Raw genomic sequence first — 15,554 nt, 5'->3', positions numbered from 1 at the left:
GCGAGTCCCAGGGACTCCCATTCTGGATGAAGACCTCTGGGTCCATCTGGGGATGAGCTCTGGCTGCTGAGCCTTGGGGAGCCCCCTTCTCCTGGTCACACGCCAAGCAGCTCGTTTATTGTGGCACCAGCAAAAGGCTGCATCACTCAATGTGCAGAGAAATGCCTTTTAGCTTGTTCTGACGTTTCAGAAGCTCTGACCCCAGAGAAAAGGAGCTTTCTCAGCTTTGTGGGTGTTTTTCTCCCACGACAGGCGTTACTGACGGTGTCAGCACTTGGCTGATCCTAAAAGGAGCCAGCACATCGACCTAGCAGGTCTGGGATCTGATGACGCGGCGGGAAGCTGAGTGGAGAGCACGCTTCAAACAGAAGCGCCTTCCTCCTTGGTGCCGCTGAGAGCGGCCGGGTCCAGGCCGAAGGTGGGAGGGGAGGGGTGTCTTCAGGCAGAAAGCTGACAGGAGCGTTTACCCTTTTTCCTGGAGGCCCAGACGGACCTGGTTCACCAGTGGGGCCCGGCGATCCCTGGGTTCAGAGAGAAGAATAGTTAGGACTCAGGGTCCGTTAGAATGGGGCATGGCAGGTCCGGGTTGGTCTGAGGCTACAGAACACACTGAGTTTCTAATCTACTGTGTCCTTGACCAGCCCGGAAGCTGCCTCCATCTTCTCTCAGAGCTGGCAGGAGACATCCAGTGAAGCTCGTCCCGGGACTCTCTACTTTGTCCCCTGCGCTCGGCGCTCAGCTGCAGCGGCGTGGGGAACCTGCCTCCCCCAAGCAGCCTCGTGCCTTTGGGACCAGCGCTTTCCCGCGGCACAGCCACCACTCCTGATGCTCGACCCCTGGCTCAGTCTCCACCATGGCCTGCAGGCGTCCCCTTCTGCCGAGGCAGCCCCGAGGCACGGGGAGGACGAGTGTCGGCCCCGGGCTCAGCCGGGAAGCAGATGTGTCTCTGGGGACCCGGCCCCAAGCTGGCTTGCTCTCTTGGCTTGAAGCCGTGTTTCAAAAACTCAACGTCAGGTGTGAGAGGAACACCCAGCGTGATCTCAGCTCAGGGGCCACCGTGGACAGAGCCCGGCAAGGAGTGGCATGGGACCCCACTGGGCAGAAAGAAGGTGGTCCTGACATTCCGGAGGTGCGGGGGCTCCCTCCACTGTCTGCAAAACTACTGGGCTGTACATGCATTTCTCCTCCTGGAAGCGTGTCCCCAGCTTCCCCTACATCCTCAGAGGGAGCACAGGGCCCCGTCGTGGTGCAGAATCAACATCATGAGGTAACTGGGTTCGTGTTTGCCTCAGAAATGAACCAGCAAGTTGAAAATCCCAAGAACGCACCCCTACCCTCCCAAGAGGCCATGTCAGGACCCCCAGAGGTCGTGAGCAGACTCACCGTCTGCCCTGGCTCGCCATCGTCTCCTTTGTCACCAGGGGGACCATCTTGACCCTGTGGGGACAAAAGCAAGTTCCTCTGCTTCCTGGTCGGCACCCCGAGCTCACGTGCCAAATGCACCCCCAGTCCCAGCCCGGGAGCCCCACCGGGCCGGGTCCCCAGTGGTGGTGGGACACAGTGCGCTTAACAGTGGGAAATGCATTTTCTCCATCTGATCCCAGAGCGGGGATGCCATCTGGGAAAGCACTGTGGCCACAAGGGAATTCATACAAAAGAAACGACCAGGAAGCACAGAACCGATGCTGGCAGAGGCTGGGCGGGGACTGTGGGGGGCCCAAGGGGCTCTGCCACCTCCAACACCTACCGCAGGGCCGGGCTCTCCAGGGGGACCGGGATCTCCGGGAAAACCGACCGGGCCCTGGAACAGAGAAAGAGGCACACGCAGGCCCTCAGCAACCCGGCCTGCAGCAATGCTGCCTAGACCACCTCCTTGCTGCCACCCAGTCCCTAGAACATTCTAACAGTTCTGACACTGGCACTTTGCAGCCAGGAAGACTTTTTGCAGACATCAACTCATTTGAGCTGCACAGCGGGCCTGGAAGTGGGTCAGGTGGCATCGGTCCCCTCACTTTCTGGAGGCCCCAAAGGGCAGGCATCTTGCCCGCACTTCCGCTCCTGGAGCTCCAGGCGAGACTGGAACCTGGACCTTTAGGTTTCTAGAACGTGACGCTCTGAAGCCCCTCCTGATGCAAAACCGGGGCAGGCCACAGGACGGGGCCATCCACATGGAGCCCATTTCGGCAAGCTGCCTGGTCTGAGCACAGGGCCCCTGAGGCCTTCTCCCTTGTCCCACACTGCCTTTTTCCCCTCCACGACTTTGGCTCAGTGGCTGGAGTGAAAACCTCTAACCTTTAGAAATGGCCAGGGATCTTCAGCGCACTGCCAATGGACAAGAAGGAACTGGGATGCAGAGCCCCCCATACCCAGCTTCAAGGGCCCCACAGCGTCTCAGAGCTACTCACGGGGCTGCCTTTGGGACCGTCGTCTCCAGGAGGGCCTTTGGGTCCAGGGGGTCCAGCAGCACCAGAAGGGCCTGACTCGCCCTTCTCTCCCCTTTCTCCTTTGGGTCCCTGCAGAGAGAGGCCGGGGTCCCTGCTCTCAGAGCCAACCTCTGTTGCACAATGAGGAGCTGGGCTGAGCTGCCCCCTCATTTGCAGACTGGGCCAGGCGCTGGGCAGCTGCTTGCGCTCCCCCAACCCTCAGCAGCTCCCTCCGAGCGTCCACACCCCCGGCACCACCAGGAGGGCCCAAGGAGCCCACAGGACTCGGCTTCTAGGCGGCAGGGAGTGACTCCAGGACCAGAGAGCAGGCAGCAGGAACCCTGAGGGACTGCAGGAAGCCAGGCTGCCCACTCACTCAGTGGTTTGCAGGCAGAGGGAGCAGCTAGAAGCCCAGGAGACCCTTGTCCACCAGCCGCCTCCTGGGCCCAACAGCCGCCCGCGGGCAGGCCCGGTGGGAATGCTCATCCGACCTGCGAAGGTCTCCATACTGCCAGTCTGGGCAGACTATGCGGGGCTGACAGTTGCCCCCAGATGTTTTACAGCAGCCGTGAAAGGGCCTCGAACTCCACAGATGGCGAGCGACTCGCAGCCACTGGTTGTGGGTGTTCCTTGCTAACATCTGCACACACACACATGCACACGTGCACATGCATGCACATGCATATACACACATACACACATGCACACACATACTCACATGCACACACATACACACATGCTCACTCTCCATCGCATGCCCTCTTTTTTACAGTGATTCCGTGAGGCAGGCACAGAGGAGACCTGACTCCCATTTCATGGATGGGAAAACTGAGGCAGAGCAGGAGCTGCCCGTCCAGCACCTGTCCACAGCCACACCCTCCCCTCCCCCGGAGCCCTCCACTCACCGGGGGGCCTCCTTCTCCGGGAAGGCCAGGTTCACCAGCTTCACCAGGCTCACCCTGAGGAGGAAACGCGATGTGGTTATGGCCGTGATGAGAACAGTGGCTGCAGCATCCAGCATTTACCAAATCCTTGCTGCCATCGGCACCAGGGGATTGGGGGGAGGGGGGACCTGGGGGACAAGAGCCGTCACTGTCCTTTGACGGCTCCCAGGTTGGCAGGGAGGCACATGAGGAATCCAGCCGTCATGGTCAGGGAAAAATCGGTGACAGTGACATGCGCTGGCTGTGATGGGCACACGGAGGGGGCGTGTACAGTACACCAGAGTGTCAAAGATGGCTCCCCAAGGAAGAGATGCTCCAGGGGACTTCTGGAGGATAATCTGAGAAGCTGGGGGGAAGGGAACGGGGGGACACTACAGGTGGGGGGCTGCCTGGCAAAGGTAGAGAGAAAACAGCCCCGTATCCTCAGGGAGGGGCCAACGGGACGGAGGCAACAAGCACGTGCGTGCCGTGGCCGTGGATGAAGCGAGGACAGGGTGTGTGTCCTATGGCGCGGGCTCCGAGAGAAAGACCTCTCTGAGCAGAAGCTGTGCATCATTAATCTGTGGCCGTAGCAGGCATGTGTCTCTCTAACTTTCATATTGTAAAAAAATAGCAGTGACCAAAGACTTCTTGCAATTTAATGGTTCTGGAAATGGTGTCCATCTATTTCTTTCCTTTTGTCCCCAGGAACTAGGATGAAGGCTTTAAATCAAGGCAGGCTCACGAACACGGTAGTCGAGTCAGATCTTGGCACGGTTATGCCCACTGTACACGTGCATGTACAAGCCCACACACACAGGCACGTGCGCGAGCACACACAGAAGCCCTTCCTGCTCACTTTGTCAGGGCCGGGGCCCGGACCCTAAAATGAGTCGGATCAGATGAAGAGGACCCTGGGCTTCGAGAAGATGGGACTCAACTGAAACGAAAACTGTGAACACAGCAACTACAGCACCTCAAGGAATGGATAACTCTGTCTATTGGAGCCACATCTTGGAGAAGGCCACAAGGCCTTTGCTGGCGGGTGTGTGGTTTGGAAATTCTGCGAAAGGCTGTCGTCAATAATGAGGTCACAGTGCCCAGTTCCACGGCACGGACCTTCGACATTTCAAAGTGCATGTGACAGGAGTAGCTCAGCAATGCACCTGTACACGCGCGCACAAACACACACACACACACACACACACACACACACACACACACTGTTCTCCTCGCACACTCGCAGGTCGGACGCTGTAACAGTTGAGGAGCGTGAGTCACCTTCTCTCCCACTGCACCAGGATTGCCTATTCCACCCGGGGGACCTTGTGGCCCATCAGCACCTGGAGCTCCAGAGGGTCCTCGGGGGCCAGGGGGACCTGGAGGGCCCTAGGAGAAGAAGAGGCAGTGAGCCTGGACAAAAGGCACATTTTTACCAAAATAGAAACCAGCTGCCACAGCCGGGTCTCAGCGTCCTGGTCACACTTACCATCTGACCCACGTCTCCAGTCTCTCCCTTCTCTCCTGGAGGTCCCGGCAGACCCTGCGGGAGGAATCGGCAGGGCTCAGCAGGCCAGCAGTGCTCCATCCAGCACACGCAGCTTTCCTATCTCCCCCACACGGTGCCAAGCTGAGCACCAGAGGCCTCTGCAACGTCCTTCTCAGCGTACAGCTACGTACGAGGGCACCCCCATGGTCCTGAGTCTCGGCATTTGTCCGAGAAGAAACCAGACACGTCAGCAAAGACTTATGGACACAGGTGCTTACTGCAGTGTCCCATAAAACCTAATGAGCCCACAGCACAGAAACGCTCGAATCAACCACGTCCCCACCATGTGCTGGAATACTACACATTGACGACAAATCATTCCCTCAAAACTAATAAAAGTGACACGTTCGAAGGCTATTGAATGACATTCAACACGACTCGTAATGTAAGATGAAATGGGAAAAGCTGGGTACACCCTTTCCACACACGCGACATGATTGAGATCTTGGGGAGCCAAATAAAATGACACGTGTGCACGTGTACATGTGAACAAACGTGTTTAAGAGGTGTGGGAGTGACATGTGCCCCTGCTGAGAGCTGTCCTTCTTAGGTAGTAGGGTTAGAAGTCACTTTTGTTTTGTTTTCTTATAATTTGTCAGTATTTTCCAATCTTTCCACAATAAGCATGGAAATAAACGTCACTGGTTAGGAGAAGAAAATACAGGCATGTCTAGAATTAGGGGAATTTGCAGCATTTCCAATTGGATGGGGAAACCCCGGGAGATCTGCAGCTTAGTCTGTTTCCCTATTCTCAGAGACAGGAGGGGAGGGGACGGGAGGGGGTAGGAAAGGACAGGTGGAAGGAGAGGAGAGAGAGAGGAGGGGATGGGAGGGGAAGGCCCAACAAAGACGCGGGAACCATCTGAGGCAGGCCAGCTGCTAGTGTGCAACTCTGCAGTTACCTGCAGCCCCACGGGCCCGGGGGGGCCAGGGAAACCTCTCGGACCCTCGTCACCTTTCTGCCCGAAAAGGCCCTGCTGGCCACGAGGACCCGGCTCTCCGTCGGCTCCCTGCAGGGACATAATTGAGCCATGGGTGAGGAGCGGTTCGTGGGTCACACTCGCTCGAGGGGTTCAGGATGTCCTGAGGGTCCTTAACCCCAGATACTCACGGAGGGGCCTGGCTGTCCGATGGGGCCTTGGGGACCGGTAGGCCCAGGTGGACCCTGTGGGGAAAACACAGAGACACAGTTGCTCCCTGAATCACAGCGAGGCTAAGGGAGAGGGGCTGTCAGCACCGGGGGCCATGGTCCAAGGTCATCAGCTCAGTCCCCACGTGTGGCCGTCACAGGAAGGAATGCCAAGCACCAGTGCAAGCTATGCTGCAGGCTCTGGAATGGGCAACGCTCTCATTCAACCCTGAGCATGTCGGCGCGGGTGGTAGGGGTGGCCGCCACCAACCTCCCACTGGAGGCCACGGTGCATCACCTTAGCTCCCGCCACGCACCACGACATAGGCCCCAGAGGCCCCATTTTAAAAACGAGGATCGAGATCACGCAGCTCATCCGTGGCTGGGCTGGGGCCTGATTCCAGAGTCTGTGCCTGGCACCGTAACACTCTGCACCCATGTGCCAACAGCGCGAGAGGGAGCCGGGCAAACTGGGCACCACTGTCCTCGGCAGCCTGACCAGCACCAGGCTGGAGGCCCCAACAGGGACGCCATCACTAACTGCCTGGGACTAGAAAGAGCCAGTGCAAAGGCCCGGCTGCACAGCAGATCAGATGCATGCCCGCCGCCACGGGGAGGGAGCCGGCAGCCCAGTGACAGGGCTTTTGCAGAACATACTAGTGTTTCTGAGCAGATTGAAAAGGAAAAAAACGGGAAAATTCAGAGGTGTTTGGTCACAGTGCTGCTTCTGTCATCGGAGGTGGTTATGTCTGTGGATCCGAAAACCTCAAGGATAAAAATGCTCAGTTTGCTTTGTTTTACAAAGTCTGTGAATGCTTCCTGTATGCTGGTTAATACAGGACTTGCTCACAGCTACAGACATACACAGACACACATCTACACGCATACATCTGTGTACACACACATGTTTGCACAAGCACATGCACACGCACGCACGAGACTTTAACAGGAAAGAAGACCCCTCAGCGCGTCCTGTCGGTTGTTGGTTATGACTGTGCTTATATTAACAACAGTTATCAGTGTCGCAACGACGGTGCCTCACGCCAGGCACGTGGCCCCCCGCCATCGGTGGCCCTGCCCAGATGGCCCCTTACCTGCTCGCCTTTGTCCCCCTTGCTGCCCTTCTGTCCCGGCTCCCCGATCTCTCCCTGCGGAAAGACACGGAAGATTCATTAGACAGCCCAATCACCGTTCGGATGTTATCTGCTTCCCATAATTAATTTTTCTTGGAGATTAAGAATAATCTTCGTCTCCAGGGGGCCGTATAACTTTCCTAAGAAGAAACGTTTTCATGTATTAATTTGATTTCCTTTTTTCATACGAGAGCTAAAAGGAACGAGGCCTTGATCTTACGCTATGTAGAATTTTAGTAGATCTGAAAATGTGGTAGAAATCATAATGAAAATATTTACTCTGCTTGTCAAATTGGATGACATGACCATGCGATAATAGACGAGTCAATTACCGGGCTCCCAGAGAAGTTATTAAAACCTCTCTGGTGCTTCGCTCTGCAGGGCTGTCTGCCACCCTGAGAGGCAAGGCGTCCTCCACGCAGAGGTGACAGAGTCGGAAATGTCACCGGAGAGTCACCATAAATGGAAAGCGAAAGAGCTAAATTTCATTGTCTTCATTAAATCCAAGCTAGTGCAGTAACAGCATTAGAATGATAAAGCACGCGCTAATGAAAGAGCGCCTTGATAATTCAGGGGAAGACATTTAAAAATAGATACTGAGTCAAACCTCATTAATTCAGGCCCCAGATTCGGAATTTGAAAGGACTCAGGGGGAGCAGGGAGCATTTTCCTTCGCTCTGGCTCCTAAGAGCAACGTCAAAACGACGACAAGAGAGGAAAGAGGTTCTCATCTATTAGCACCTACTTGTGAGCTACTGCGGATCAAACTCTAACACCGGGAGGGCAGAGCGGGCAAGGGGTCACTCTGCCACCTGAGCCCCTGTGTCGCCCACACCCCTCTGTTTAAAATGACCGGCCGGCGCTGGCCAAGTGTGGCCGTGTACCCTTCGAGCTCAGGCGGACAGCTCCCAAATCTCCTTACCTTATCTCCATCTTCTCCAGGGGGGCCCACAGGGCCCGCTGGACCAGGGAGCCCCACAGGACCCTGGAGACCATCTCGGCCGGCTGGGCCTTGGGGACCTTTCTCGCCCTAAAAAGGAGAGAAGAAGCCAGGTCAAACGCAGCTCCATTGTGGGAACATCCCACCGCCAGTTCGTCGCCTCAGAGAGGGGCTCCCGCGTGGGGAGCCAGCAGTTCTTGGGGAGCGACCATCACCACCCGTCTTTGTAGCAGTTAGATCCTAAGTTAGCATGAGGGAAGGTATCTCAGGGAAAGGAAGCCACATTGTAACTACATATGGCCCTGACTCACTGATCTCTGTGAGCGTGTTCTAGCCTGCACACAGCCCGGATGACTAAGCACCTCTCGCTTTTACAAAATACACAATCTGCTGGTTCTAGGACTCCTGCTCACGTGTGTCTCCCAGCTGTGATAAGACGATAACTTCGATCTCCCCAGGAACATGACGCCCTCCAGAAAGAAAAACTCTGCCTCGGTACCCATCACAAATAACAGAAGAAAGAGGTAATGTGGCACCCTGAAGTTCGTCACACCGGAGGGTCGACGTCCCTAACCCCCCTCCTTCCCTGCCCATCTCCCCTATATAACCGCCTCAAGGTGCTGTATCATTCAAGATGGTTCTTCAGGACGCAGTCCGCCATCTCCCGAGGGTGCTGGCTAACCGTACAGACTTTCCTCTCTCAGCCACTGGCTCGTTGGCGACTGATTGGCACCGGATTGCCACGAGCAGAAGGAGCCCCTTTGTGGCCAGTTACATCTTCACAGCCCTAATGGGTCTCAGCCAGGTGCACTGAGAGTGACTCTGAGCCGCGACCCGTTCCACCCACTTCCTGTGCATCAGGGCTTTTAATCTGCGCCCATCCTAGGAAGGGCTACTCTTTTACAGATGGGGAAACTGAGGCACGGCTTGTGAGCAGTAGAGCCAGGATTCCAACCCAGCCAAACAGATTCCTGAGCCTGTTCTGGGGATCATCGACGCCTAGAGACCAGGAGGGCCTGAGCTCCAGGCTCCACAACTTTCTGACTCTCAGTGCTCTGCAAGCACCCTTCCTGCCGAACACATGGATCTGCTTGTTAGAGATGCACGGAACAGATGCACAGAATGAGGGTGTGCACACCGGAGAGACGGCTCGGAAGGGAAAGTGCACGTTCAGTGTCTGGATCTAAACGCGGCCAGCATCTGCTCCTACGTCACTGCCCCATCTTCTCTTCTCCTGCCTGCATGATTCCCTTCCTGGTCCTCAGTTTAGTTCCTCCTGATGTAAATTCTTCCCTAAGTAAGCCAGGAGACGCCCAGGCTGACTGTGGCTCATGTGGAACCTCCCCGTCGGACATTACTGGTCAGGCCGGCAATGCTTGGAGACACATGGCCTCTCCTCGGCCTCCTCTGCTCTCTGGAGTGATTCTGGGAGATGGACAAGCTTTTAACCAGATGGTGCAACTCTTGAGAGGTTACTGCTCAAATATTTACTCTCTCCAAACAACAATCTTGACCGTTTCCAATCAAATTTGTGTGCACTCCACACGCACTGAGTGCCCGACAGGAGTCAGGTTTCTGGTGCAGAATTCAGCGGGATTGATGGCTCGTTGGACATGATCAGATGCTGTCAGGATTGCCTGTGACATCCTGAACGCATTCTGGACGGCATGGATGCTCCCAACATGGTTTCAGCGGGGAGTTCTTGCACCAGGAAGGCGACCAGGGCCTTCTTTCTACCCAGGAGCCTCGGAGAGCAAAACCCACAAGGAAAACTAGGTCCTTCCAACAGGAATCCCTCAGCTCAGGCATCCTAACTCCGTTGGCGGTGTCTACGCTGACATTTGCTCGTGCCCCCAGAGCTCAGGCTCATTCTGACATTCTGAACTTGGAAGGGAAGTTTGAACTACAATTTGTCTCCACGGCTCTTTAAATGTGGGGCTGGTGGGAGTTTGCAAAATCCTGCAGCAGAACCTACGGGGTGGGTCGGGCCAGAGGATGTCAGGCAGTAGGGGGCATTTCGTGAGTTATTGGGAGAAAGGAGCTTGGGGAGGGGCTGGCTTCCCAGGAGTGTCTAGACAAGAAGGGCACTCAATAATCTCCTTCATGGGAACCAAGACTGGGGCAGGTTCAAGACTCCATCCCCTACCCCTGAGGTCTCACAAAGCTTCCATACTTGGGTTCACTGAGACGATGGTTGTCGGGGGTCCAGGAAGAAGCTTCTCATCGTCCCATCACATCTCTTCTCCATGCTGCCCCCAGACCAACAAAGGAAGCACCCATCCCAAATATCCATCTTCCTCATAAAAAGACCAGCCACAGGCTTGGGCCAGCAGGGAGGGGCTGTGGCCCATCCACATGTGGCCCCCAGAGCCTGGGCCAAGACCAAGGCCGAGGGCACATTTGGACACACACTGTCTCCGGCCCCTCCCTCTGTCTGCACACGCAGATGTGCAGGTGTGACAGGCTGAGCCTGCCCAGGATCCACCCCGAGCAGACAGCGAGCTCAGGCGACTCGCTGGAAGAAGCTGGCCGACACTGGGAACCCGCCACTTGGACCTCAGTCAAGACACCTGAGGACACACATGCTTCCCTGGAGGACAGCTGCAGACTTCACTCACCACCCCCGGCCTGCAAACACCCAGGGAAACAGCCATGGGAGGGTCAGCACAGGGCCGGGGACAAGGCTGCATGTGGGGGCCCTCAGCGCCTCCGAGGCAGTACTTACAGGAGCTCCTTTCTCCCCAGCTGGCCCTGGAGGTCCCTGGGGCCCAGGTCTCCCTGGAATTCCGATGGGCCCAGCAGCACCGGCCGGACCTCTCTCCCCTGGAGACCCCTAGGGTGGGACAAGAAGATGGCTCATTTCAAAGGCTCTCAAACTGCCTGGATAGCATTTCCTAAATCACCACTTAGTCACACCACTCACCTCTCACTCTAGAGCCCCCAATAGCTCCCCAGGGCCCTCTGCAAGCACAGCTCAGCAATTGAGGCTCTGTGTTTCTGGCCCCTCTTAGCTCCTCCCCTCCCGTAAATTCCAAGCACACACCTGCCCCTCAGAGGGTCTGAGAACACATCCTCCTTAAGTGCTCGCTTGAAGGACCCCCCCCACCAGGAGCTCCCTCTCCCCTTTGGGGTCTGCCTGCCCGCAGAGAGCTCACTTTCTGCCCTGCTCCTCCACGCTGTACGTTTCACAGGGGAGGCTCCACCCCTGGAGCACTGCTGACCAGTGGGATTCCGGCCTAATTCTAGGGGTCAGCAGGGAACGGCTGCTGTTACCCAGGGTGTCGTCCTGCACCCGGCCTCTCTGCGAAGGACAGGCGACACTTTCATTTCCACCTGACTTCTCTGTCATCATTTCTCTCTCAAATGGCCCATAGTTCAGTTGGGAGAAAGAGGGTGTTATCTTGTGCCCACTTTCACAACCAGCCAGGGGTCAGGGCAGCTTCTGCAGCCCCACATCCATGCGGCTGAGCAGGGCTGTCACTTGAAGGGCGAGGGAAATAAAGCAGATGTTTCATTTCCATAAAGGGTGAGCCAGGAACAGGGGTCCGTGGGCGTGCCTCCCGGGAGCGGGGCAGCCTCCTCACGTGCCCCCGATTCCTCCAGACCACAGCGGAGGGTCTGGGGACACTGCACTTCAGCCTCTGAGAGCTGGCATCTCGAGGTTGGGAGGGTCATTTAGTTTCACAGGCGCACAGGCAGGAACCCGTCGACCCTGCGGGCTCACTGGCCTTGGGCAGCTCTGGGCACGTGACAGCCGACCATAGATGGAGAATCCACGCTTACAGGCCACGGAGATCTGTGTCTGTTCCCTTTGGGGCTGCTCCTGGCCCAGACCTGCACTAAGCATGTCAGCGGCTCCCTGCTCCTCCACCAGCACCCCGGGACCACTCAGCCCTCCCTCCAAACTGCCCAGCTCTCCAGTTCCTCATGCAACCTGCCCCTTGGGCCCTTCGTCACCCTGGCTGCCAGCTCAGGATACACTGGCCACATTCCCCCAAGTCCGCCTCCTCCACCCTGGCCATCCTAGGACCACGGCGGGACTGGGGCAGCCGTGCGAGCTCTCCCAGGCCCTGAGACCCCCTGATCTTGCCTGCAGAGTAGGTTTTGAGGAAGAGGATGGATAAAAGGCTTGTGTGGAGCCAGGACCACTCACCGCGGGGCCTGGTGGGCCCGGGGGGCCTTCGTTGCCTTTCAGTCCAAGCGCTCCCTGAGAAGCAATGAGAACGTGGTCAGGGGCACCGTGGGCTGTGCACTGTCAACTCCGTCCCCCGCCTGGCTCCTCACTCACCACTGGACCAGGAAGCCCTCGGTCCCCGGGGAAGCCGCGTAATCCTGGAGGGCCATCTTTCCCAGGGAGGCCAGCGGGGCCTGGGTCACCCTGAAATCAGAGTGCAGATTCGTTTCCGAGCGATGTCCAAGACCAGGGTTCACGGGGAGCTGGGGCAGGCCTTCTCTTCCAGCTCCCTGCGGGATCTGGGTTGGAGCAGCCCCAGTGCCTGGCTTTGAAGGAGCCTCTGAGTCTTGACTGGACTCCTTCACGGGCAGCTCCACGCACTGGAGCGCGGCCCGAGCTCACACCTGGGGAGGCTGGCTCTGTGCATGCTCCGGGGACAGACTCCACCTGTGACCCTCCAGCCGTGCTCCATGGAGCCCCAGGCCCCCTCAAAGTCCTTCGGGGCCACAGTGGGCCGAGCGGGAGCTGAGGGCCAGGCAGCTGCTCCACCTCACATCTACCTTTTCCAGACACTTGGGGTTCCTCGTAAGCCTGCGCTCTGATAAAAGAACCGGCGGCCACAGCGTTGGAAGTGTTGCCCTGAATGGACTCGCCACTCAAGACTCTTATCTTGAAACCACATTTTCTGAACAGATGTTCCATCTGAGCATATTAAAGGGACATTAAAGCTTTGATATCTCGCAGAATTTTCTTTGGGGTCCAACATGAGAGCATGGGGGTCTCCAAACCAGCATGTCCATGGCCTCCTTTCCAATCTCGGAGCTCTCTGTATGACTAGGATATACGTCCACGCCCACGTCTGTATCTATGTAGTATAGACACAGACACACACGCATGTTTTTCAAATACATATACATGCATTCAAGTATATATATGCATATATATACACACACGTGTGTAACTTTTGCAATATTTCTTTACTGGCTCTACTGTACTATTTTTTAAGTTTACTCTCTCACGTGAGGTCGAATAAAAGGCTGGAGAGCTTATATTCCCTGTGTCTCTAACTGAAAAGTTGAAAAGGGCAGGACTAGCCATTTTTATGCTAATGCACAGGAATTACACCACTGACCTGGGGCTCTCGGGCTGGGCTGGGGGAGAAGCTTCTCGAGGAACAGAGGGGACGCAGAGCTGCCCCGGGAGGCAGGATATGAACGCATCTTCTTCTATTTTTAGTTATTTATTCTTTAGCTTCTTATGGTGGGGAATTTTTAAAAGAGTCCCTTTCTGCTCAACTCGTTTTACTGTCAGAGTGTGTCCTGCATGTGGGGCAGCAGGTGGGGAAAGAGCCGGCGGCGAGATGGGGCCCCGGGCAGGTGATCCCAGCCCTGTCACATCTACCCGAGTGGCGGGTCAGCTCAAGCCGTCTTTCAAATCAAGCCAAAGGGGGGCTAAGTTCACAGTCTGGGGAGTGGACTGGCACGAAGAGCATCGTTTGAGAAATTATCCATTCATGGGAAAAAAGGAAGAGAAAACACACCCTCGAAGCATCAGAATGATCCCTTAGCAACAGTTGGCCTGGCAGGGAGGTCGAGGAACTCACCTTTGTCCCTTCTTTTCCGGCAACGCCTGGGAGCCCCTGTTCACCAGGGGGGCCCGGGGGCCCAGGGTGGCCACGTTCACCCATTGGACCAGTTTCTCCCGTGGGACCCTACAGGGAAATTCAGCGTTAGCTATGAGATATTTTCAAAGGACGTGTGAGGGAGGGGCCCCCTCTTTCTAAATCTAAGGAGGGGCAAACGGGCCCCTGTGTGCCCACCAAACCTCCACGTGGCTCTGCACGTCTTCTCCTTCCAGTAACAATCCAGAAAGGGACAGACCAAAGCAGGCTGGGTCCTGCTGATAGCCAGGGCCCCGCCTGGCCCCATGATGTGCTGGTTCTCTGATGAAGTGGGCAGGCCCGCGCTCCCGGGATGTCGTGGGAAATGAGTGCAGCGAGGGGTGGCTTGCAGCGAGGGCCGTGCGGGTCAATATCCTATTTACCGCTACATTAGGTGTGAACTTTCTAAGGAAAGGGTGACGGCTGCCCGGTTGTGTTGCTCTGGGCCATCAGTCCTGGCTGCAAGCCTGTCCTCTCATTGATAGGCTGGCGGTTAGGACAGGAGGCCTGTGGGCCCTGACAGGATCCAGCTGCAGGATGAGGTTGCCGTGGACACCAACAGCAGGGAAAAGCAGACACAGCTGGTCCCCGCCCACGGGGTGGAAGCCAAACTCCTGAGCTGGCCCGGGTCTGGGCCCAGCCGCCTCGCGGGCCTCAGCAGCCATCTCTGCTCTGCCTGCTTGGTTCCTGCTAGGTGTCCAACGGCTCATCCCCTGTTCTCTCCATCTGGTTTCCCATACAGAGCACCTCTCCTAGTGTTAACAAGCACTTAGGACTCAGGATTCTCTGCACCCACACCTTCAGAATCCTGGGGGAAGTGACACCCCAAGCCATGGTCCTGTCTCCCATGTGGGCAGGTGACACAGGATGACCAGTGAAACCCAGGGATGCAGCATCTCACCTGCGGGCCGACCACACCCGGGGGGCCTGGAGGGCCGGTCTTGCCTTGGAAACCCTGTGAAGAGAGAGTGGTCAGGCTAAGACAGCCGAAGTGGCCCATACTGCCACCGCCCGCTGTGGCCTCAGGAGAGGGCCCGTGCCCGCCCCCCGACTGCGACTCGAGTAGCAGATGTTCCAGACTTCAGGTGAGAAGGTCCATTTCTCTTGTCCCTTTTTTGCCTTAATTTCATGAAGGTAATGAACCTGGACAAGTTAGTCTCACTAGCTGCTTTCCACTGCTGTGTTTTCATGCTGAGAAATATATTTTAAAAGCGCTAATCTTTATGATGCCACGAAGCATTCATTTTCCGAGCAACCTGGTCCCATTTCTCAGCCACCGGAAGTGAGACTTGGGAGCTACTCCTGGGCTGCTAGTCCTCAGCGACTTTGTGGTGACCGTCCTGCTCGTGTCGCTGATGTCTCTGATGCACGACAGGAGATTTTCCCAGCATGCTCCTCTGTCCTTATTGAAATCGGGAAACAGCAAGGACATGCTGCTTTCATAACCCGGGAGCTCGAATGTATTATTAGCTTGACTTAACAGGCATTTCTCTTTCCTGCTTGGTACGCTGGCATGTGTGTACCAGCCCTGCTTCACTTTGAGTATCGGCTTCTCTGCACACACTCTCCTTCAAGAAGAAAGCTGATGGTAAAGCAACGCGAGCTTAATTTCCGGGCGCATCC

General features: G+C 56.5%; 1 protein-coding gene across 5 annotated transcripts in view; it reads right to left on the bottom strand.

Moving 5' to 3' along the window:
- The window catches only part of COL5A1 (collagen type V alpha 1 chain), a 170,388-nt gene that overhangs the window by 23,748 nt on the left and 131,086 nt on the right, over positions 1–15,554 (bottom strand). For all 5 annotated transcript variants that reach the window (XR_011533551.1, XM_070596216.1, XM_070596214.1 and 2 more), the window contains exons 38-53: positions 14,833–14,886; positions 13,875–13,982; positions 12,386–12,475; positions 12,251–12,304; positions 10,823–10,930; positions 8,080–8,187; positions 7,119–7,172; positions 6,007–6,060; positions 5,798–5,905; positions 4,836–4,889; positions 4,628–4,735; positions 3,329–3,382; positions 2,406–2,513; positions 1,748–1,801; positions 1,384–1,437; positions 468–521 (exon numbers count right to left, since the gene is read on the bottom strand). Coding sequence is in view for 4 of the 5 variants with exons in the window: in XM_070596216.1 (XP_070452317.1) it covers positions 468–521; positions 1,384–1,437; positions 1,748–1,801; positions 2,406–2,513; positions 3,329–3,382; positions 4,628–4,735; positions 4,836–4,889; positions 5,798–5,905; positions 6,007–6,060; positions 7,119–7,172; positions 8,080–8,187; positions 10,823–10,930; positions 12,251–12,304; positions 12,386–12,475; positions 13,875–13,982; positions 14,833–14,886 (1,224 nt within the window). In the remaining variant the exon portion in view is untranslated. The remainder of the gene's footprint in view (positions 1–467; positions 522–1,383; positions 1,438–1,747; positions 1,802–2,405; positions 2,514–3,328; positions 3,383–4,627; positions 4,736–4,835; positions 4,890–5,797; positions 5,906–6,006; positions 6,061–7,118; positions 7,173–8,079; positions 8,188–10,822; positions 10,931–12,250; positions 12,305–12,385; positions 12,476–13,874; positions 13,983–14,832; positions 14,887–15,554) is intronic.

This window comes from Equus przewalskii, chromosome 26, assembly GCF_037783145.1.
Source record: "Equus przewalskii isolate Varuska chromosome 26, EquPr2, whole genome shotgun sequence".
Classification (NCBI taxonomy): domain Eukaryota; kingdom Metazoa; phylum Chordata; class Mammalia; order Perissodactyla; family Equidae; genus Equus; species Equus przewalskii.
This window is presented reverse-complemented; position numbering and strand designations above follow the sequence as displayed.